Source organism: Emys orbicularis, chromosome 18 (assembly GCF_028017835.1).
Source record: "Emys orbicularis isolate rEmyOrb1 chromosome 18, rEmyOrb1.hap1, whole genome shotgun sequence".
Taxonomy (NCBI): domain Eukaryota; kingdom Metazoa; phylum Chordata; order Testudines; family Emydidae; genus Emys; species Emys orbicularis.
The window spans coordinates 10557003-10581830 of record NC_088700.1 but is presented as its reverse complement, the minus strand read 5'-3'; the positions used below and the strand labels follow the sequence as shown (position 1 = coordinate 10581830).

Below are 24828 nucleotides of genomic sequence, written 5' to 3'. Positions count from 1 at the left end.
AATGGGTCCCTTCTCTCCCAATTAAAATATCCTTTCAGTGTCACTTCTTGGACAGCGTTTTTCTCCCTTTGCAGGTCACCTTTTCAGTGAATTCACCACTGGACTGGTTACCCTAGAGATCAAAGCCCCTCTGCGCAATACAAAATAAATCTACAGCACAGGCAGTAGTGGTGCAAATTTCCCGTAACACCTTGCCAATGTAGTTTGAAGAAACCACAGTGATTAATACTTAGTGCTTGTCTACATGAACAATTAGACTGCAGCAAGCTGGGGTGTGAATCTACACCACACCAGCCTGCCATGGTCTGTCTACATACACCCTTGCTGATGCATGTTAACAGTTTGTTAGAGCGCTTTCAGCTAGTCCCATTTCAAAGAGGGCTAGATCAAAGCGGTCTAATGAACTGTTAATGTATGTCAGCAGCATCCCTAGGGACAATTAGACTGTAGCAGGCTAGCGCGAGGTAGAGTGGTCTAACTGTTCATGTAGACAAGCCCTTAGAACTTAAAGAGCATCTTATTGCCAAAGCAATGTACAAATAAAGCCTCAACAGCTGGGTGAGCTAGTAACCTTTGTAAAGGGGCAAACTGAAGCAAAGAGGGTAAGTGACTTGCCAGCCAATAACAGCACCAGAATTACACCTGGCTCCCATTCCCAAACAATCATCTAGATTAGGGATTCTCAAATTTATTCATTGTTTAGACCCACATTTCAATGGAGAATGAACCATCTGCCCTCCCAGTCATGCCTGTGCAGACCATCTCCATGATCATATAACATCCATGTGGCCACTAGCAACTGCCTATGGGGAAAAGTAACATCAGGGAAGCATTTTACATGTTTTTATCCATCTTAATGCAATTTAGCAGGTGGAAACAAAGAATTAGCTTCATGTGAGCAGTCAGCTCCTCACGGATCACCCTGAGAATCACTGAACTACACCACACTGCCTCTCAAGATGGTTCAGTACCAATGTCCTTTTAACAGTTTGTTGTCTTTACTGCTGCAACTACCAGTAAAATAGTAAAATAGTGCCAACTGTGATGGCAATTTCTGTGATGCAAACACACATGCATTAAGATTGGAACGGAGTCTCCTTTCACTGGATCAAACAGCTGTCAGCTGGGAATGACATTATGTCATTACTGATCTGGAATTATTTGAACTAGTGACCTAGAATTGAGTCTTTTTATGCCCTTATCACTCATGCGAACAAGCCCATTTCACCTATGAAGGAACCATCTAGCTTATTTCTGAATCATATTTATAAACCACTGCCCTATTTAGCAATACTTTGGCACTGAAAGTGCTATATAAATAGGTCACTTTCATTCATAATCATGAATAATTTTTTTTTTTAAGAGAAAGAAAGATCAGCACATCAAAAAGTTGCAATATACAGTCATGAGAGTATAATTTGTGAGATTGCACAGCAGTGCTAATAGCATGAAGAAAGTTACACAGCCATCAGTTACCCAGGTATCATCTCTGTCCAAACTAAACAGACAATTAAAATGGAAAACCAAAGGATGCATGCAAGTTCATCTGTGCTCAGTGCAGATTATTATACTTTGCACTGGGAGACTCAGGTTTACTTCCCTGCTCCATTACAGACTCTGTGTGAGATCCTGGACAAATCACTTAGCCTCACTGTGCTTCAGTTTCTGGCTCTACAATGAGGATAATACTGCCCTACCTCACAGGGGTGCTGGGAGAAGAAATACATTAAAGACTGTGAAGTGCTTGGAAATCTACTGAAGAAAAGAATTACATAAGAATTAGGTATTTCTATAGCACCTCCTGTCCAGACCACTTTTACGAGATCGGTGGGGTGAGGGTGAACTGACCATTAGGATGCTTAATTTGGCTGGCAGAGATGAAAAACACCAGACAGATATTATCTCCCTGATGTTCTCTTACTGACCTTCTGCAGAGAGCACAAGTCAGTAAAGTCTCTCTAGTTGTGTGCAGACTTCAAGTCACCAATTCCACCCCTCCCCTCCCCCCCCTTTTTTTAAAAAAAGGCAAGACATACCCAATTGACCCTTGTGTGCTGTTCGCTCTTACACACGTCACTATAATGCAGTCTTTCTGTCGACCCTGGAACCCGTCAACTGTGTCTACTTCCCCCGCCCTAGGAGAGAGAGGAATTTTGAGCTGTTTAAAATTTTCATCTTTGGATTTTAACCAAGTGCTTATCCCAATAACCTAACCATTTTTATGAAAGGTTAACGTCTTAAAATAATGCATGCTGTAAATTAAACTATTTCTAACAAAAAAAGATACAGTGCATGACCCTCCTTTCTGAAAACATTCACTTTCTTTTTCAGACGCCAAGATGATGCCAGAATATTGTTCAGGTTCATTGTAGTTCAGGAATCATTTGAAGTGTGCTCTTTAATCAGCTTTATTCTGAACAGTTGTATAAATCAGATCACATAAAGAGATACAAACTAGAGAATGGTACACAAGGACCTCACTAGCACTATTAAGAGAAAAAGCTTTGAATGCTGCTCTATGCTTGTAATAGCTTAAACTAGTTGCAGCTAATTGTCAGTACTTTTTCTCAGCACAAAATTTTTTAACTATTACAGTTTCTACCCTACTGCAATATTTGACAGAGGAAAAGCAAAAGGAGTCCATCCAGAGGATTTAGTCCCAGTTAGAACATGTAGGGTATTTTTACCTGCCCCTTCCAAACTCTCTGTCCAGCTCTTGCTGAATCATCTTTTTCTGTGCACTGTAAGGGGTGATTATTCCTATGTGACGAAAACCAATATCATTCTTTTTTTCTTTAATCAATTTCATTATTTCCATCACCAGCTTCACTTCCTGGGGATTAGCAAAAGAGCTGAACAAGATAAAGAGGAAGAAAAACAATGTCAAAACCATTTATATATTGTTAAACTCACTGCTTTAGCACAGCTCATTTTACTGTGCCTCTTCATGCTTTATCCTTTTGAGACCTCTGGATGAAAGATGCTGCAATCACCAAGGTAGGGCTGACATACACCAGTGGGGAAGATCTCCTGTGAAAGGCTCTGTTATCAGTCCCATGTGAACTCTAATGTCTGGGGAAGTTATAGAGGAGGGGAGCAAGTGTGTCTTGTGACAAGCAGAACCTTAGTATTCAGCAGGGAGAAGCAAGTCAGTGAGGTCATAGGGGCCTGGAGAAACAGTTCTAGAGTAAGCAGTGTGTGCTGGCAGCTAGTGGGACACCAAACCAGGCTGCAAGGGATTAAATTCCACACTGTCACAAAATGAACACTTATTTATATTTGCGCCCATGCATCGCAGCAATGTAGGGCTGGAAGGGGTCTCAAGAAATGAACAAGGCCAGCCCCCTGCACTGTGGCAGGACCAAGTATACCTAGACCAACCTGACAGGAGTTTGTCCAACCTGTTTTTAAAAACCTCCAATGATGGGGATTCCACAGCCTCCCTTGCAAGCCTATTCCACTGTAAATACCCTTGTAGTTAGAAAGTTTTCCCTAATATCTAACCTACTTTTCCCTTGCTGCAGATTAAGCCCACTACTTCTTGTCCTACCATCACTGGACATGGAGAACAATTGATCACTGTCCTCTTTGTAACAGCCCTTAACATATCTGAAGACTTACCAGATCCCCCCTCAGTCACCTTTTCTCAAGGCTAAACACACCCAGTTTTTGTAACCTTTCCTCATAGGTCAGTTTTTCTAAACCTTATATAATTTTAGTTGCTCTCCTCTGGACTCTCCATTTTAGGAAAGATTTGGACAAATTGGAGAAAGACCAGAATTGGACACGGTACTCCAGCTGAGGCCTCACCGGGGTCAAGCAGAATGGGATAATTACCACCTATGCCTTACATACAACACTCCTGTTAATACACTCCAGAATGATATTAGCCCTTTTTTGCAGCTGCATCACACTGTTGACTCTCATTCAATTTTTGATTCATTAATGCTCCCAGATGCTTTCCAGCAGTACTACCACCTAGCCGATTACTCCCCATTTTGTAGTTGTGCATTTGATTTTTCCTTCCGAAGTCAAGTACTTTGCACTTGTCTTTATTGAATTTCATCTTGTTGAATTCAGACCAATTCTTCAATTTGTCAAGGTCATTTTGAATTATAATCCTGCCCTCGAAATTCCTTGCACCCCTCACAGCTTGGTGTCAAGCTGCAGATTTTATAAGCATACTTTCACTCCATTATCCAAGTCACTAAGAACTATACTGAATAGTACCAGACCCATGACTGACCCCTACAAGGCCCCACTAGGTTTGTCCTCCCAGTTTGACAGCAAACCACTGATAAATCTTTCAACCAGTTGTGCACCCATCTTATAGTAATTCCACGTAGACCACATTTCGCTGGTTTGCTTATGAGAATTTCATGTGGGACTGTATCAAATGCCTTACTAAAATCAAGTTATATCACATCTACTGCTTCTCCCCATCCACTAGGCGAGTAACCCTGTCAAAAAACAGTTTCTGAAACCTGTCAAAGGAGGAAATTAGGTTGGTTTGGCATTATTTGCTTTTGACAAATCCATGTTGGTTATTTCTTATAACCCTATTATCTCTAGGTGCTTACAAATTGATTATTTAATAATTTGTTCCAGTATCTTGCCAGGTATCAAAGTTAGGCTGGCTGGTCTATAATTCCCCAGGTCCTTTTTGTTCCTCTTTTCAAAGATAACTACTATGTTTGCCTTTCTCTAGTCTTCTGGGACCTTACCCCTCCTCCAGGAGTTATTAAAGATAACTGCTAACAGTTCCAAGACTGTTTCAGCTAGGTCCTTAAGTGCCCTAAGAATTTCATCACGCCCTGATGATGTGAATATATCCTACTTATCTAAATATTTTTTAACCTGTTCTTTCCCTATTTTGGGTAGCATTCCTTCCCTCCTTGATGTTAATATTACTTGTGTTGAGTATCGGGTTGCCATTTACCTTTGTAGTGATGATTGATGCAAAATAGGTATTAAACATCTCAGCTTTCCTAATGTCATCATTATTAGCTCTCCTTCCCCGATAAGTAGAGGACGTATACTTTTCTTCATCTATATCTCCTAATGTATTTAAAGAACTTCTTACTGCCTTTTATGTCCCTTGCTAGGTGTAACTTATTTTGTGCCTTAGCCTTTCTGATTTCGTTCCTATATGTTTGTGCTATTCTTTTGTACTTCCTCCTTTGCAATTAGTCAACATTTTCACTTTTTGTAAGTTTCCTTTTTGATGTTCAGGTCATTAAAGAGCTCCTGATGGAGCCATACTATTCGTCCTAACTTCCCTTCACACTGAGATAGTTAGTCGTCGTGTCTTCAATATTGTCTCCCTGAGAAACCGCCAGCTCTCCTGAACTCTTTTTCCCTTAGATTTTCTTCACATGGGACCTTATCTACCAGTTCTGAGTTTGTTCTCCGAGAATGATACAAAACAGTTGACATACCAGTCTGAATACTGGAATGAAGAAAGCATGAGGAGCAAGACATAGAGTTAAGTACAAACAGTCAGTGCTACATGCATTTTGTGCTTTTTTATTTAGAAGACAGCAGGACTTTAAACTGCAAGTGGGCTGGGATTTCTCTTTTAACCTTGTTTCCTCAACCAATGTAGCAGAGCCATCTGACAGTCTGACACTACCACTCCCTGTCTGGAACTAAGTATTTGTGACAATAGCGCTTTGAACCATACTCAGATTCAGCACAAACCACGGTGGAAGAGCTAAGTGCCAGCAAACTTTATGTGGAGAAGTCTAAAGGTCTGGGTTGAGCGCAGCTAGGAGAATTAATCAGAGAACCGTTTGGAACTCCCCCACAGACTAAGTGGGAGCAACTGGAGCCATTCAAAGGTAACCATGGATTGACCTTGGACAGCCATGGAAAGGTCTGGAGACTAGCAGAGGGAAGGAGAAAGGGCAGGTGACCTTGAACAACAACAACACTACATTTAAAGACTTGTGAAACACTACCCTGCACCCACAGAAAGGAAAGTGGGTCCCAAACTGGATATGAAAAGAGTTAGAAGGAAAAAAAACCTGACAAAGTTAATGACACTCATTCCAGGTAGTAAACAGGCTGTTCACAGGGTCTCTGGTTCATTACAAGATAACTACATCAGGAAGGATAGCCCTGACTCTACTCAGATATACAATCACTTACACCCAAGCCCTTTATAAAGGCAAGATAATATATTTACATCAGGGAAATGCCAAACTCGTGCCCTGAGCAACAACGTTCTCCCTCTGCTGAATGTCAACATCGGGTCTTTAGTTCAGAATGGAGCTTTGGCTACATTCCATGTGTGAAAAATCATTCTGCAGTTAATTATACCAGCAGATTTAGATTTTGGTGGAGAGGAGAATGAAGAACTTACTCATTATCCCGTTTTTCGTGGCCATCTGCTACATCAAAGACCAGGTATGGCTGGAATAGCCAATCTGAAGAACATCTGTTCTCTTCTGTTGCTCTGTAAATAATTGTAATTATCACCATTGCAACCATCAAGAGTTCTGAGAACTGATACATCACTTATTTACTACAGGTAACAAAATGCAAGAGACTTTCAGCTTCTCTTCTAGATTCCATAATTCCTTATGCCATCAATGTATACCAAGGCAAGAAACTGAGCTCTTGGTGATAGAAAATTAGCCCAGTCTTTGAGATTATGATCTAGTTAATTCATGATCCCAAGACAACAGCTGGAAGAAGGGTATGGGAGTTTCCACGCCAGTTATGCAAACATCTGTTTCCCTCTTTCGGAAAGAAATCCTAGTGGCAAAGGAGTACACTGACTGATTTGTGGGGAAAATAACTAAGTGCTGTTTAGTTTTTGCTGGAATACCCCTTACTAACAAAACGAACAGAATGTGACCCACCTGTCAGTCTTTAAAGTCCTGCCATAAATGTAATTGGATGGGAAGAGACAGATGTCAGGATGCATCCTATATTGTATAGTCAGCTGCACAACTGGCAGCTTCCCTATAACACACTGTTGCATCTGTTCCTCCAGGTGTTTGTGCAGGCGAGCCATCATAGACTGATCATAGCCATACTCTTGAGCTTTCTGCCAGAGGCAAGACACACGATTGACTTTTGGGGAGTTAGGTGCATCTTAAACTTCATCATAAGCAATCCAATATGGGCTTAAACTTGCAGCTTTGTACATTTGTTTTCACACCTTTAACTCACCAACAAGACATTGAGTTTGAGAGCATTACAGATATTTATATTTTAGTTTTCACAGTTTATATTTGTCAGTAAGTCTGCAGCTTCGTTTCAGCAGAATTTTACTGGCATTAATCAGAGTCAGAAGCTTTATAGTTAGTGGAACTTTTGAAAAAAAATGAGGTCATATTTCTTATTAATTTATCCAATAAGAAAAGTTTCCAACATGCAGTTTCAGGTGTAAAGAAAGCCATGTGCAGTATGAATTACATTTAATGTTTCTCCTTTCTTGGCTCATACAGATAGGAATATAGAGCCCAAGCTCCAGTCCGAGCCACAATGTCCACACTGCTCTTTTTAGCAAGCTAGCATGAGCCCTGCTAGGGTGTCTGGCCTGCGCCGGGAGGCTCACTCCCAGCTGCAGTGAAGACGTACCCTAAGTGACTTACTTGACCAACACCACACAGGAAGTCTGTGGCACAGCAGGGCATTGAACCTGATCACCTGAGTCCCAGGCTAGTGCTCTGACCACTGGACCATCCTTTTCCCCCTTATATTTATGTTCAAATTGTCCCATCTAGCCTTGATTACATACTTTTATGCAGTCTGTGCTACTAGATGATGTTGTCCTTTCACTATTTCCATTATACAACTCCATTACCAAAGGTACAAATACAATCTGCTTACCATAGATATTACAGTAGGAGGGAGCTGCTTGGGATCTCCAACAAGGACAAGTTTACTACAGCGATGAATCAGTGGAATTAGAGTTTCAACCTCACATGACTGCCCCGCCTTTCATATACACAAGCAGGAATAAATGAAGGAGGAGTTGTAAGCCAAAAAGAGGAAACATAAGTGTTACATTTCCTGTAATGTACCAAGAATAACCTAACACAGACACATTTATTTTTCAAAGTTTAAAAAAAAAAGGGGGGGGGAAATTGCTTTGCTTAAGAAATCTGAGTGAAGAAAACCAAAATAAATTGCTCTCAACATGAAATTACATGCAAAGCAAATATTCCTTGCTCTCTAAAACAGATACATTTATAACCCATCAATCTGGAAAGTTTCCAACACTTTTTTTTGCTGTGCTCACCTTCAGAGATTCATGTCCCATGTGCATCCCTCTCTTTCTAAGAAACAGTATTTCTGCGGACGTCTGTAGTTTGGGAGGCCATTCTGGCCACGGCAACCTGCTGCTCCCCGGCCCACAAGCATCCCCTTCCTGGGATATGCAGGAAGCCAGGTCCCCACCCCTGGGACTCCCAAAATCACTCACAGGCTACAGGATCCTTTGGCTCTGGTGCAATCCCAAGCACACGTGCATGGGCCTGTGCAGGCAGAAACTACCTCCCAAGGGGGCACATGCACTTCAGCCTCCGGAGAGGTGAACAAGATGGAATGCTCCCCCGCCCCAATCTCCTTCAAAGGGAGGGGCCACACTCTCTTAGTCCTCCCCTGCTCCTTGTTCTTAGAATCTCACAGCAGCAGGTGAACCAGGAGACTCAGCTAGTGAGAGGAATATTTTCAAGAAACAAGACAAAATTCAGAACCAGTCAGGTCCTTGTGCCCCCACACAGCGGCACACCCCATAGTTGGAAAACCAATGGTTTAGTTTAATTCAAATTAATCTCCCACCTGAGTAACAGATACATGATAGAAGTAATGAACTTTGACACTGTTCTCGCCTTTCACAGGTCTGGGATCTCCCAGACTTTGCTAAGTGGTAGAACATGGACTCAGATGGTTGCTATTTATAACTAGGACAAAAAAGGCCTATTTACAAAGGCCTCAGGCCACTGGCTGAGAAACAGTGTGTGTAGCCTTATCCTTCTGATGTAAGCAGAAGAGAAGGTAGTTTGGGGATTATGGTCTGGCTCTGGCACTGAGGAGAGCTTATCATCAGAAGCCACAAAGCAGTATTGAGGAAAGACTGCAACAAAAAAAATGTTAGCTTATAATGGATGTTTCCCCATCCTTCCAAATATCATGCTGCAGCTGTTGCCATCAATACTAAACTGATTATAGTTACTAATAAGCTTTGCTGACCTCATCCACAATGACACAGCTGAAAGGGTCAAGTCCTTGCCGGCGAAAAGCAGACTCCAGCAGAAAGCCTCCGCTTGTGCTCAATGTGCAACAGATGATGTGGGACTCCAAGATGATGCTAGCCTGCACTTCCTGAGGGCGCCCTCCGACCTTTGAGTACAAGGGCAGGACTCTTAATATCGTGCTTCTTTTAGACAGAGTTAAAATTTTCTTAATCATCTGTTTTGACTTGTGATAACAGCATCTACCAGTTTGGCCAATTCAAACAGCTAAACATATGGTTACGCTGAAGTCAGCTCCTTTGGAGGGATATTAGCTCATACCAAAAGAAACTGAACATGAAACAAATATTTTAAAACTGCCTGACTAAGGTTTTACTCTCACTAACTCCCAAACACAACAATATCTCTATGTAGTTTACAAGACATTGCTATACAGGATGTAAACTTCATTGGAAGTGTAGTTTTATGTCTGTATGTATACAATCCAGACTTTATAATTGTTGTATTAAAATTAGTTCACCATCACCACATTCCTTAACTCCTTAGGACAAAGTAGGGAGTCATGCCTATATCTGTTAGGGATCAAGCTTTCATGATGCCTGGGATAGCTGTCTGTAGTTTGGCCCTATTTTCTGCTTTTTGTAAAAGAGCTCCGCATCAGAGTGTGTTTCCACCTCTAAGAGCATATCAAATTACTTTACATAACCCCATCATTCTCCATAAGCCAAGTAATTCCCCCAATTCCTGTGTGCTGACTTGCTTAAAAACATTTAAGTGTATTTCAACCAGATGTTTAGGAGCAGGGTGGTGAAGGGCAGGAGTCCTGAGGGAAAGAGTTCATATATAATAGATATCTCCCCAATAGTCTGTTGCTCCTAACAATGCTCAAGTGGGTAGATTGATCATTATTTTAAAATTCACCCTAAACTAATGATATATTTTTAACACATTTCCCATCTGTTTCTTTACAAAATCCTGCCAGCAGAATGTACCTGGATTTTCACTCTCAAGTTTTCTTTAGTTACTTTTAAATCCTCCCAGCAACCTCAAAACCAAGAACTGTCTCTTTTGTAAAAGATGAAAAGATGATGCATCTATACAAATTAACCAAGTTTGTTTTAAAGAGTTGCCCTGAGGAAAGATTCCTACCTTCCTCAGTTGGGAAGTGAGTTGTTGCCGCTCCTTTGAAAGTCTGGCAATTTCCTCATCTAACTTTTGACTCTGAAAGAAAGATATGAACTGAAATATTTGTATCAATAGTAATTAACAATGCACATTTCCTTTGTTCTCCTATGGCCTCAAGGTTTTCTAACATCTAAACATGTTCAACTTACAGCCTTTTAATATCTAAGTGCACCTGTATATGCAAACCACAGTTTCTTAGAAAAGATAGACAATTGTGAGCTGTCTACAATGTAAGATATTTAGATTCCTAAACACACTACACTGGCTTGTCTCCATGAAGCTAAGCATTGTAATTTACTATCAAGTAGCTGCAACACACAGGTATACCAAGTGTTTAAAGCAAAAATTGATGGGAGACTTATAAGTGAAGTAAAGTGTAACAAACAGTCACAAAAATGTTTCTTGTCTGACTGCTTGATATGTAAAGAGACAAGGTGGGTGAGGTAATATCTTTCATTGGACCAGTTTCTGTTGGTGAGAGAGACAAGATTCCAAGCTTACATGCAGCTCTTCTTCAAGTCTGGGAAAGATAATCAGTGTCACAGCTAAATAAAAGGTGGAACTGATTGTTTAGCATAACAACACTGCTCGATATGTATCCAATTCCATGGTTAAAGGTTAAAAAAAAAAATCTAAGCTTTAAAACACACATGAAAATGAATTCATGAAAGTTTTTAAGTGCCAATTACAGTTAGCTAGAAAGGACTATTCCCTCTAGCTGACCACTAAGTAAATGAAGGATCCTGCAAACTGCCTTAGAGAGTTCCAGGTCTGTATATTACCTTATCTAGAACTTTGACACAGCTTAATGACAGAGACAAATGCCTCCATGGTGGAAGGCTATTAGTTCCTGGCTTATTTTAATATTGGTCAATAAGTGCCATGAGGTTGGAGGGATGAAAGAAAATGTTGCTTCCAATCACAATTGAGAAAGGTATATTAGGTTTAGAAAGAAGAACTCTTGTGGACTGAGCCTCCACTGAAATGAAGATGTATGAAAAAAACTACAAAGCAAAATTAAACTACCTTCTGCCTCTTATCACATCTATCCATGGCACGCTGCCGAGAGAGACTGTCCAGCTGGCGATCCAGGGTTTCCTTTTTCCTGTGAATATCCTGGTCACGGCCAGGTTGTCCCCGGTCTATGAAAATAAAATGAGGAGGAAATTAAAGGAGAAATTTAAATGTTAGTTTAAAAAAAAAAAAAAATTGGTCTATGTCACTAGCACCACCTTAGATTATTAAGAATGAATGGACTGGCAATCAGTTTACTTGTCATTATTTATATTCCTTTTACTTCCTGCATTTCTCACCTTGGACAATGAAAATCAATGAAGTCAGTGTCCTTTCTATTTATTAGTCAGGTTTTTAAATGCCACAGTGTCTAGATTTCAAATGCTACAGAAGGGTTTGTTTAAATGCAAATGTTCTCAGTAGATTTTTATTTGTGGGGAAAAATCTATTGGCCTTATAAAAGCTGTTTACTTTAAAAAAAAAAATACAAAATTTAAGTTTTAGGCCAAATTTATATTGACAGTGTCCCCCTTTTGAGGCCCTTAGAGAAAACAAGTTCCTTATAAAAGCACTGTGGCATAATATAGGCTGTTCTATAAATACCCACCTTCGCGACAGTTCTCCTTTGTGTCCAGTGGAACTGAGCACATAGCATAACCAGCCTCAAGACTATATTCTTATAAAGGAAACTGAAGTCGTCTTTTTTGCATGTTACTTACTCATTCTGTGGCTAACTTGGCTGTCCAGGCTGAATCTCAGGACATCAATGCTTATTGACTTTTCTGGACCTAGTCGCACTAAGTTTATATCTCCACAATTTCCTGTATATAAACCACAGTTTCAGATTATAGATTCAAGATAGGAGCTAGTTATGCTAGACTTCATTATCGGATATATGCTAGACTTCATTATTAACAATATTTCTCATTTAAAGGGCATTTTCTGATGCACATTTACATATCTGCTATGAGATCACAGTCAGAAATGCAAGCACATGAATATGGAGTTAACATCAGCTATATGGAAGAATCCTTGAGAGCTTCAGTGAAGCCATGTTTAAAAAACAGTGCATGCAGTTCTGACAGCAGTATTTTGCCCTTATACTGGAATATTCCCCACTAGTAATTCACTGCTCCTAACACTGACCCACCAAAGTAGAGAGCAATCCCACCCTTTGCTTAGCCATTGTCAATTTCACATAAGCACAAACAAGGAGAGAAAATAGAACCACAAAGTGAACCGACTCCAGAATATATTGCAAAAGCATTTTACCCTGACCTTTAAGGGCAACTCAAACTTATCAGAGCTGGAAATTCCAATAGTTTCAGTATAAAGATGGAAGTCTTCCATCCAAGCCTTTGAGCCATATTGAGAAAGAAGTGTATTAATACTTTAACACAAAAAGAGGGAAAGGGTCAATGATCGTGATTTCAAACTGCAAATTTGTAAGGGCTTGTTTTAAAGCAATATAGTCACTGACAAACAAGTTATACCATGCACATTTTAGAGAAACATATGAAAGCAATCAATAGGGAGTATGAGGTCATACTGATTATGTTCTTCTGTGGGGAGAACATATCTTACTCTTATCTGTATAGCACTGTAATTGTACACTTATTCATAAAGCATGTGATGATATGAAGCGATTGCATCCTGGTTAAACAGTTCCCTTTTCTCCTTCAGTGTTACCCATTTTATATATAGAAATAAACTTTCATACCCAAAGGATTTTTTCTGTCTTGGCATTTTTCTTTGAATTCCAGGATTATCTTTTTCATGAGTTCATCAACAGCAGCATTGGATGGTGCACAAACCAGAATACGGTTTCGCTTGATCTTGGCATTCAAGTTTTGAGCTCGATTCTCATTCCCAGACCTCTGCAGGTTAATAAACAAGACATCAAAACCAGCAGTTTAGTCCAGATTTTTAATTTCAAATATTAGACAGTACACTCCTCTCAAACAGGATAGGCTTAATCTGGAAGGCTGCTTTACTGGGACCTGTGTCAGGGAACCATCCAAGCTTAACAGTGAGTAGCAATGACTTCTGCTTAAACTGGAAAGTATTGGCATGAATTCTATTTAATGGAGATACATTTGGCTAATGTACGGGGGGTTAACATGAAAACTTAACAGGTGTGATGTTTCAAGTTCCAGTCTTCTGTATTAGAAGTGGTCAAAAAAAGATTAAGATTTTTAATTTAAGTGTGATAGATGACTCAGGTTTCTTACCTTGCTAACTACGCAACAGCTAGGCAAAGTAGTTTTATGCATTTTGTTTTTCAAGCATTGCTGGAACTAATAAATTTATTTTCCAAAATGCATGCGGTGTTTCAATACCGGAGTCACAGCTAGTATACAATGAAATTCACAGCCTCTTATTCAGTACCAAACAAATAAAAGTGAATGAGTTATATTCCCTAGTAGTTACTACAATAAATACTTTAAGAATAATTACATTTAGTTCATGTCGCCAACTACTTCATTTCACTGCTTCTCTTGTGTGAGCAAAGGTGGAATGCCTGATGGAGTATGTAACCATATTCACCTACCTCTGTCAGAATACGGTACAGGAGTCCAACAATAGTTTTTGATTTCCCTGTCCCAGGTGGCCCATGGATCAGGCAGATTCTGGGAAGTCTTGGATGCTCCTTCACCATAGCATAAGCAGTTTCAATAGCCTTCTTCTGATCTGCATTGTAGTCTCTCATGTAGGAAGTCTACAGGGAAAAAAAGAATGTTCTATTAACTGAAGTCATCAATAAAAGTTTGTGCTTTCGGTTTGTTTCTTGTCGTGCCCTCAGTTTGGAGAGCTTATAGAGTGCACACACTTCTGAGACTGAGTTTTCTCTCTGCACAGCACACCCCTGACCTGAAGGCTGCTACTAAGAGGATTTTAGGTCTCCCATGCCTTCCTTTGGTTTTACCTTTCTACCACCACCCCCTCAACTCCTAAGCAGATATTTCTCCACCAAACAGCAGACAGGGGAGTGCTTCTTGATTAAAACAGATATCAATACAGCGCCATAAATCAAAACAAAAAAGAGGCATCTGAACATATGTTCAGCCCCTTATACAGACACACAGTTCATCAACTCCAACAAGCTAGCATCCAGTTTGAGACTCAAAGATGCTTTTGAACCCGGCTCAGCTGCCCAATACTACATTCAGTGAGCACCCAACTACTGGGATGGCTTTTCTAATAATTTAGCAACATTGGTAAAATAAGATATGAAAATGCTCACTTGTCATCCCTCACTACCTCATCTCTTTACTACTTAGTTACAGGACTTACAGTGCTCTCGGAAGTTACATTCAAATCCCTGGGACAGAAGTCAGTGTAACTTGGATTTATGATGGGTTTAGCCAGAGGACTCCTGCTCAACAGTAGCAGACCTTTGAACCTTCGTTGTGTAGTCACTAGAGAGCTGACCACTACACATTTCACTGGCTGGTTTATGTAGTATGACAAATTGCCTCGAGTTTGGACGGAAAGGTGACAGACAACATGCTGCTCATTTTGCCCTGTTAAAAGAAAGAGCATCATGGGAAAGCAACCATACATTTTATTCGTCTCACATTAACGTTTCAAGTTTGATGGTTACATTTCTTTTCAAATACAAATTTAACTACTCCTGCAATTCTTCACTCCAACACATCTTAGTGCATTGCAGCTGGATTCTGGGAGATGTTGAACATCTTCCAGCTGAAATTGTTAGGATGCTCAGCATCTTACAGGACAGGGCCCAAAGAATACACACAGCACTTATTCACTGTCAGTCTTTACTTGGACAGAATACCAAGGCTTTAACCAACTGTAGCGGGGCAGTCACCCCGCTCCAGTCAGAAAGGGGTTAAAAGCAGCCAGGGGAGGCTGGTTGGGTGGTCAGCCACAGGTGTGGTTGCACCCAATTAGGGCACAGCTGGCCCTGATAAAAGGGCAGGCTGGGAGAGTGAGAGACTCTCGCTCCAGCTGGGGAGGAGAGGGGACCAGGCTGCCTAGGAGAGCAAGCAGGGGTACTTTGGATGGAGCAGTACTGGGAAAGGGCAGGCTGAGCTGGGGAGCTCTGGCCTGGCGACCTCCCAGGCTGAGGCCTTGCAGCAAAAGCCTGAGGAGGTACTAGGGCTGCAGGGAGGCAGCCAGGCCAAGAAAAGGCAGCAGGTCCAACCCCCTAGCCAGTGATGAGCGGCCATTTCAGACTGCAGTTTGCCCCTGAGAGAAGGGGTTAGATGACAACTGGCAGTAGCCACTGAGGCAAGGTGGGTATAGGGGGTTGGGGCTCCCCCAGGAGGGGAGAACCAGAGTGTAGAAGCACTGCCGTGGGGCAGCACCCCAAGGTAAGGGACACCAGGGTCTGGAAGGGACACCGGGCCAGAGGTGGTGGAGACAACAGGGCAGGTAACAGAGGGTGAGAAACCGGCCAGAGGAGGGTGATCCTGAGATGGATGAGCTAATTCCCGGACGACCAGCAGGAGGCACTGCACTGGTGAGTGCGCGCCCTGCTACACCAACTTTATATAAAAATGTTATACACCCATTACAGCAGATCTCCACTTCTAGTTTACCACACGACACACTGAAGAGTCTTACAGCTAGGTCCAAGAAACAATGTCTAGGTCAGCTATATGGGAGGCACATGAGGATTAGACTCTTGGTCTATTACTTCCCAGGAGTAAGTGTTGTAAAAGAAGTGCATTCAACTTGTGTGGGAAATAAGTGTATAACATAACTAAACAGAAACCTTTTCAGCCAGCTAAGGAACAGTGTTGGGTGTTATAAAGGGAGTCCTATTTTTACCAGGGTACCAGCAACACATGACCTTGAGGGAGGGGGAATATAAAAACCATAAACAGAGTTTCAAAAGAGATAGGGAAATCGCCACTTAATTATATGGCCCACTTTCGCTGAGTAAGGATTTGATTCCTGGGGTCTCCATAAATTTTTTAAAATAGAAAAAGATGGTACCCGTAAAAGGCTTTGATGACACTTCAGCTAGACCAAGAAAGATTTTGAGGCTTGCCTGAGAGCAAGGCTCCCATGATGTTTCACAGGGAAGATGAAGCTAACTTTACAGAGTGGAATTTTACTGAGCAGTAACCCTGAGAATATTTTGAAAATGGTTGTCGGAGGTATTTTATCAATGTACTACCTGAAAGACACAAAACAAATAAATGTCTAAAAAAGGGCATAAAAAATGACTAGCCAACAGATGTGGAGACAGTTCAAAAGTTGCAATGTTATGGGGAATCTTGGAAATATCCAAAATAAGAAGTTTGTACCAAAAAGAGGTAATACATAAGGACCAGAATGATACACGATAAGAGTAAAAATAATTGCCCTTAGAAATCAGGAAAAATGCACGCTGTCAGGGAAATATAGGGAAAGGTCTTTCACCGCTGTTGGTAACTATTTCTCTCAGTGTATGTGCTGTGTTTACTAAGTGTTAATAAATCCAATCAAGCTGACTTATCCAAGGTTTGTTATTATTAAACTAACCTGGACTCAAGAGAACCCCTCTCACTAAACATAATTAATTCTTGATTAATTAATAACACTTTGGAAACTCTAAATTAAGGGACAGGCCCAAATAAAGGTAACATTTTAATTTTGGAACTACAAACATGAAAGGTCTGATCAAATACTAACAGTGGCACTGTTATAACCTTTACAAGCCATATTTGTTTGGAGATTAAAAGGGTTCTCAATTCTATATTCAGATGATTAGACAATAGATTTGTTGCAGAAACTCTTGCTAAGCTAGCCACTGAAGACAAGCACTGAAAAGGAAATAATAAACACAAATAAAATAAATTAAAAATGTACCAATTAGAATGGATTTAGAAAAATATGACTTTGGAGGGAATAAAAGGATATGGTGTCATCATGCAAAAAGAACCAGCTCCTATCCTAGTGGACTAATACTATAACTTCTCTCTACAACTTTTACTTACTTGTTTCACGGAGTGATGCACGGGAGAAGCGGGTCACAAAACCAACATGATACACTAGATGGCTCTCCATCTCGCTTTCTTCTGCAAAGGTGTTTTGTTTTTCAGGCACCACCAAAAAGATCAAGTCATCCTCCTTTGGATGAAGCTGTTTTGCCAGATCACTTTCCCGAATGCATGCTACCGGGAACAATGTAAAAATTAAAATAGGCACAGCCAGCCGTATTTGGGTAACCACTGCATTATTCATTTATTGCAGGCACTTCTGAAATATGCATCTAAGTTTTAAAATGGTTAAAAGTTACAGAAATGCAGACTTTACAGTGTGTGACCTGCTCAAGGAATCCATGCAAGAAGCAGGATTATAACTCAAGAGTTCCTGGTTGCCAATCTTGAACTCAGATCAGATACATGAAACCAAAATAAGCCAAAAAGCTATTTCAATCCCATCTCCTTTTCCAGGAAATTTGTCATCAAACATTTCTAAATGGGTCAGATCTGATATATTAAAATATTTAGAAAACAGCTTCGCATAGTGAGCAATTTTGAAGCATGAATTCCTTGCAAGGGGTACTTTTCACCAACACATATTTTGTACCTTTTTCAAATAAACAATGGAAAAGTCTTATAAATTTGGGCATTCTGGATGTCACATGCAAACTGCTCCTACACAATTAGGAGTAATAGTTGTGCCATATTCAACTAGCACAATACATTTTCTCTAGATTGGCAATAAGGTACCTTTCTGTCTATGCATTTATACCAAGCTCATCACTGTATTTGTAACTAAACGTCATGCTTGACCTGTAACCACAACATAAATTCGAGCACTCAGCTTTGTGCATCTCCTACACCTATTTCTACCACTCAGTTTTAATTCATTAATTCAATTCATTGTATTTTTGCCTATTTCCCCAGAAAACTGGGTGTTTTCATAAATACTCACCTGTAAAATCTGCTCGATTCAAGTCAGCACAGAAATTTTGTAAGTGCAAATGATAACTATTTTTCTCTCTTGTTTTCTGGTTTTCTATCCATTCCTGTGCAACCTGCATGTAATAAAAGTGGAAGTTATATGCAAATATTTTAGGAGGCTGTTTTTCATAAGGATAAATTACATGTTCTAAAATTACACCATGATTTGTCATGACTAGCAAAGAGCACCAGTACTGAACTGGCAGAAATGAAGTGAAACAGATGGTACTGTTGCAGGTCAAGATATAAGGTGACCTTCAAAATGGAACAACATTTAATATTTGTGCAAACAATAAAGAAAGAAGCCTGAAAGGGTTTTTCTTACCAGTCCGCTCCAAAAACAGTTTTTCTGTTTTTTTTTAACCTTCGAAATATCAGGAATGGCAAGTCTTATCTGCCCTGTTTCTGCTGGAGGACTTTTTGGAGGATGCAGAGGTGAGGCTTGAAAGCACTCTCAGACTCTAAGTGAAGGGACAAGGTGAGTGAGGTAATTTTTATTGGACTAACTTTTGTTGGTGAAAGACAAGCTTTCAAGCTTACACAGAGCTCTTCCTTAATTGAAGGGGCAGGGATATTGTATCTTTAGCAGAACACTTTTCCAGCAAGTGTTCATGTTACACTGAGGTTAAAGTTTTAAGCAGTCTGAAATAAGATCATTTCCCATATCAATTGGATCTCTTTTGCAAAGTTTCTTGATGTCAGAAGCCTGACTGATCTATTCATTCTTAATATATTTTGGAAAACAAAATAGCCAAGACCTGACTTTTTATTGTAAAAAGACATTGAGATTTTCCCTTTTAGGCCTTCTTTATACACTCTGAAGAAAAAGGAGCACAAACCCAATTTTTCCCCTTTGCAGGTGGCCTTTTTAAAGTGCACTGAAAGAGCTCAGTTGTAGTGGATGGGAGTGGAGAAGGAATGGCAACAGTGCTCATGGGCTGTCATTTTTTTGAGCACTAAATTAATCTATAACTTTTTAACCTCTAACCCTGTCCTTCCCAGAGATGTACAAATATTAAGTTTTTTGTTTTTTTTTTAAATCAAGGCACAATAACATTTTCAGAAGTTAAGATGAGCAGGTACCTAGCACTTTTTAGCTCTTCCTAAAATTTTCTGTGCTTGATGAAAACAGAAACTTAAAATGGTAACAGTTTCATAAAAAAAGCAGGTAAGTTACTTACTGTTTCAAAGGCATTTAGCATCATCAAGGGGAAAAATGTATTAAAATAGTCATTGTATCCATGAAATTTGACAGGAACGGAGACCATAATTGATAGAAGATTATATGGAAGTCCAAACTGGCTCAAGTTGACAAACATTTCATAGTTCCATTTCAGGACCTCTGTAACAAAAATACTATGATCACGCTGTTGAGTGACAAGAGCATTTGCTTGTGGAAAGGAAGGGAGACCTTTCTCTTGCCCTGAATGAGCCCCCGAGGCAGACCTGTTGGGAAAACGTGAAGTACTGTTTGTCTGCATGTTCTGGGGCCGGAGAACATTGCTGGAACTCTGGGACTGAAGACTACTGCTGAAACTTGGGATCTTGAATATCTGGTTCTCTGCTGATACAGCTTTTGGATTCCCTGTCTTGGAGACACTAGATTTTACCACTTTTGACTTGGCTTTTGATGACAATGAGTGCTTTGAAATATTTTCAAAATCCTTGGTGAGGTTGGCACTCCGTGAAGAGCTATTTGAGCTGAAATTTTTAGTAGTGGAAGGTTTTTCAGGCTTAGGAGGTGGTAAACCTGGCTTGATAAAGAGATGATCTGAAGCATTGGTGGCAGAATGCTTACTACAGTACTCCCCTGTCTTTTCCACCTGTTCTGTACAATCTTTGTACTTACACTTCACAATACCTAAGGGCTCATTCTGCAGCAGACTTTCAGCAGCATCAACTTCCGTGTCTAGTGGCTCTTTTTCACTAGCTATTATAATATCTCCAATATTTTCCATCTGTGAGCACATTTCCATATCCACAGGATCTAACTGAGTTAAAAATAAATCATCTTCATCACTGTTTTCATTTAATGTAGGCTTGCTCTCTTTCAGAGTTGCCCCCTCAAAGTGAGGTGTAGATGGGGAAACCAGAGGGACAACATATTCTCTCTCTGCAGGTTCATTTTTGTAGTCTCCAGTTAAAGATGAAGAAAAACATGATTCGATCTGTAATGCAGGACCTGACATATTGTTTTCTTCTATTTTCATGTTAGATTCCTTAGAAGCATGTGGCGCCATTTTATCCATATGTGTGGTTTGGACTTCCTCTCTCTCAGATGAGAAGCTTTTTCTCACTTTTTTTCCATCATTGCTTGAGGGATAGCATATCTGCTCTGCTATCCTCTCTTTTTGTTTTTCACTAGTTCCTGCAGCAGATACTGGGTCAAAAGCCACAGGCTGTTGTATAGGATGCCTTGGATCAGACTTTTTAGTTATTTTTTTGCTTCTGCCCTCAGAACTTCCTATCTGATTTTTCCCTCTCCCCACTTGTGTGGGTCTTATCTGCCTTAAAAACTGAAGATCTTGGCAGGCTAACATTTTTCTATTATGTTTTATAACTAGATTCTGTGGAGCAATTAATTTAGTTTTTTGTTTCTGTGGAGTCTGAACTGCCCCAGCAGCTTTCCCATAGCTGCGCAATTCAGCCAGACTATCTAAGGATCGCTGGGATAACTCAAATGCTTTGCGGGGGGCCTTTTTTAGGCCAAGTTTTACCACAGTTGAAGTTGGCTCAGGACATTGGCGAACTTTCTTTGGAGGAACTACAGCAGGGGTTGACCTGCAAAGCTCAGTATTTCTAGAACTAGTTTGAGGAAGTTTTTTGTTTTGTACAGTTTTAAGGCTCATTTTTCTGGGACTTCTAAGGGCAGTTCTTATCTTGGATTTTGCTAAACTTTTGCCTGGGCTTAAAGTGCTTTTTTTAATAGTCAACTTTGAAGCTAATGATACACTAGATGTAGATGCTCTGGGCTCCATCAAGCCTGTGTTTTTGGCATGGTCTTTAGCAACAGCATCTGGCTGAGTAAAATTCTCAGACTGAGCAGTTGCATTTCCCTTGATAGCAGGCTCTTGAAAAGGTGCCTCAGATTTTGTGCCAGTTTTACTAACTTTCTTATGAGAGAGAGAATCTACCTGCCTTTCAACAATCTCTTCTGCCTTTTCAATGACATCATCACTGATGTAATCTGTTTCATAACCCCAGTCATTTATACGATCTGCCAACTCAAAACTATCTGGAGTACTTGTTGATGTCAAGTTAGAGTCTTGTTCCTGTGCCTGATTCACTTCTTCATCGTTTATCTGAGAATCTTGCCAGACTGAAAAGACATCATCTTCAGTTTCAAACTCAAAAAACTGAGAATTATGTTCCTCACATGGCAACGGGGAGCTATGAGTCTTCAATTGCTCTTTTTTGTTTGCACTATCAGAAACATAGCCAGACGTTAAAGGGTGTTCTTCTGGACATACACACACCTCTTTTTTTACTGGCTTCTTAATATCCAACTTTTTTTCCTCATCAGAAGAGGAATCTGAAATGACAATGACTTCATTGTTGGGACAATCTGTATCAGAAGAGGACTCATTACTTTGGCCCTTTGTGGATGATCTAACAGCACCTTTTACTTTCCTTTTAATGTCACACAGATGTACTGAGCGTTCTTGGCTTGAATCAACAGGAAAATTGACACCTTTGGCATAAGCAGCTAAGGATAATTTATCAAGGTCTCTATCAATCTGAGAGTCTGTTAAGGGGCTAGCTCCAGATTTCTTTTTTACCAAATCACATGCAATTGCTGCATTATCTTCACTATTTCTTTTTTCCTCTAAATCACCTTCTCCTTTATAATATCTTGAAAAATCTAACAGTCTGTCAGTTGACTCGTGCTTAATCAAGAGCGGACTGATTAGAGGAGCATTCCTAGGTATCTCCCCTTTATTTTCAGAACTAGATGGAATGTTAAAATTTGCTGAAGTTTCATCTGTACGTTGCGTGCTCCCTTTTTGATCTTTGAGGTCACCTCTCTTTGGGCATAAACTGCCAGAATTAGACTGCCCTTGATCTGGTATCTCTGTGTTAAGGTCTTTATTCAGTAAAGGCTTTGGCAAACAACTCGATCTTCTTGAAAAGGATCTCTTTTTCTTTAAATAACGTTTAAACGTAGCAAGTGGAATATTGTCGTCTTCATCACCACTTTCACTTTCTTCCAAGCCAGCCTCTTTTTTAAAGGAATTTGAATAATCTGCCTTGGTATCATTTGATTCCTCCTTAAGAGAGAGCAGCTTGATTTGAGAAGTACTGTTCATGCTGTTCTCCTGTTTATTTTCAGAACCATTTGAAGTATTAAAGTTAACTGAGGTTTCACCTTCACTCAAAATATTCACTTCCTGATCTCTGCTGCCATCTTTACTTCTATAGAGAGACTCAGAGTGAGACTGTTGTTGGTCTACTTCTGAATTTAAAGCGGATTGCTTCATTAACTGTAGTAGTTTTGTGGTCCAATCAGCATTCTGTACCTGGGTTTTCAAATTTGTGATTTTATTAGGATCTATCTTAAACTTTGAACAGGAATTAGGGGAGCCACTTCCATCTTTTCCATTTGAGCTGTGAGTGTCTTCATGAGAACTGGAACAAAACTGAGCACTCAGACACTCTGGCATCCTCACTTCTGTTTCGTCTCTTTCCAATATAGCATGACTTTTGAAATCAGAGACTTGAGGACTTGTACTGAAGCACTGTTTAAGTAAGGAGTTATTCTTGTTTTGGTTCCCCTGCACTTGGTAGTTGTTTCCATTTTTATGGGTATTCTTGTGTATTTTTGTTGCTCCAGAGCTATCGGGATGTTCATATTCCTGAAATGACCTATCAGGAGGTTCTTTTTTAATATCTGTCAAAAGGCATTCTGCAGTTACACATAATTTTCTATTGTTAAAAGACATTTCCCTATATTCCTCTTCCCCGATGCCTCTTCTTCTAGGGGAAGAACTCTCTTGACAAGCCTCATCGCTCCCAGATGCTAAAGAAAATGGGGGACTGAGGCTATCCCTGTGTTGTATATTCATCTGACACCTATCACTGGCTGTCCCTTTTTCTTGCTTTATAGGAATGGTGGACAAATTTGTACAAATCACGCTATTTTCCACAGGTATGGAAGCATTTGATGATCTGTCCTTTATACTTCTTATTACCTGCTTTAAACACATTTGCAATTCCTGAGTTTCCCGGTTCTTCAGCTGCCAACCCAGAGGTAAGTTTCCCCGCAAAAGCAGATTGAGTTTATCTAGAAACTGCTTGCAAACAGTTTGCTGCCCTAACTGGTAGCCTTCTCGAAGAAGGCTGCGTATCAACTGCACGCAAGCATGCTGTACAGAGTTAGAAGCCTGTGAAGATATTGCTGATGTAACTTTAGGACAGTTTCCAGGTGCTTTTTCAGAGCAGCGCGTAAATGCTATGGTTGGAAGGTTAGCACATTTCACTACTGCTTCCACCCATTCCTGAGAGCTAATCCACAGCAAATGCAGGCACTTTTTATTTCTGTGTAGTTCAACAACTGACACCAGAATCAGGATGAAAAATTCAGAAACTTTGTCACATTGCTGGACTCTTTCACTGAGAAAGCCTTTGATTTCCGAGCACAGATGGTGAATGACCTCTACTATATAAGCCACGCCCAAGTCCTTGAGGTCCATTAGGGACTGAACAAAAGGAATAAACCATAGAAATGTGCTATTATGGACACGCATATCTTGGCCAATATCCGATTGAAGCACATTAGCCAATGTCTGCATATCTTCATACATGTTGGGGCAATAATCTGGACAAATGGCTGTCTTCCATCCAGTATCCTGAAATAGAAAATGACAAATCAACTATTCATTAGGTATTTTGCACAATATCACTCTTATTATTCATTTGGATTTCTTTGATTTACCAAACAATATTCTCAGTCAAAAGTTTTTTAGCTTCCACCCCTACAAATAGTGCTTGCTTATTATTTATGGGCACCGATTTGATACAGCAGTTCAGTTGCATCCTAGAAATCAGTTACTAACCATTTTACCTCTACAGTCTAAACAAGACCAAACTCTACCATACATAAGGAACTTCTCCTAGTCCCAAAGAATAAACCATGAGATTAAAATATTGAAAACAGTTCACTTAGTCATTTAAAAAACCGAAGCACCAGTCACAGTATGTAGCATGAGTTTCCATGTCAAAGGGTCAAATGTATTTTATTTTAAATGTTTAGAGACTCTGCACTATTTTGGTATCATCAGATAGACATAGCACGTTTGCTTAAGAGACAAAAGTTGAGAGACAGTTATGATGCAAGTGTGTTTCTTATAAACAGAAACAGTTAAAAAAAGTAAGTTATGTATGGGTTGAAAGTATTCAGTAGATCAAACATTTAATGGCATGTCACTTCAATATTACATATTTAGCACAGTAGTTTAAAAATATCCATAAACCGACAAAAAGGATATAAAAGGGACACT

The 24828-nt window shown here is 40.0% G+C and overlaps 1 protein-coding gene across 1 annotated transcript in view; it reads right to left on the bottom strand.

Moving 5' to 3' along the window:
* The window catches only part of SETX (senataxin), a 45859-nt gene that overhangs the window by 4512 nt on the left and 16519 nt on the right, over nucleotides 1–24828 (bottom strand). Inside the window, exons 9-23 of the mRNA XM_065418672.1 lie at nucleotides 19513–24177; nucleotides 18303–18405; nucleotides 17360–17536; nucleotides 14703–14932; nucleotides 13960–14127; nucleotides 13129–13285; nucleotides 12128–12229; nucleotides 11421–11536; nucleotides 10359–10430; nucleotides 9208–9357; nucleotides 7843–7950; nucleotides 6867–7054; nucleotides 6365–6457; nucleotides 2688–2852; nucleotides 2037–2135 (exon numbers count right to left, since the gene is read on the bottom strand). Coding sequence (XP_065274744.1) covers nucleotides 2037–2135; nucleotides 2688–2852; nucleotides 6365–6457; nucleotides 6867–7054; nucleotides 7843–7950; nucleotides 9208–9357; nucleotides 10359–10430; nucleotides 11421–11536; nucleotides 12128–12229; nucleotides 13129–13285; nucleotides 13960–14127; nucleotides 14703–14932; nucleotides 17360–17536; nucleotides 18303–18405; nucleotides 19513–24177 — 6593 coding nt within the window. The remainder of the gene's footprint in view (nucleotides 1–2036; nucleotides 2136–2687; nucleotides 2853–6364; nucleotides 6458–6866; nucleotides 7055–7842; nucleotides 7951–9207; nucleotides 9358–10358; nucleotides 10431–11420; nucleotides 11537–12127; nucleotides 12230–13128; nucleotides 13286–13959; nucleotides 14128–14702; nucleotides 14933–17359; nucleotides 17537–18302; nucleotides 18406–19512; nucleotides 24178–24828) is intronic.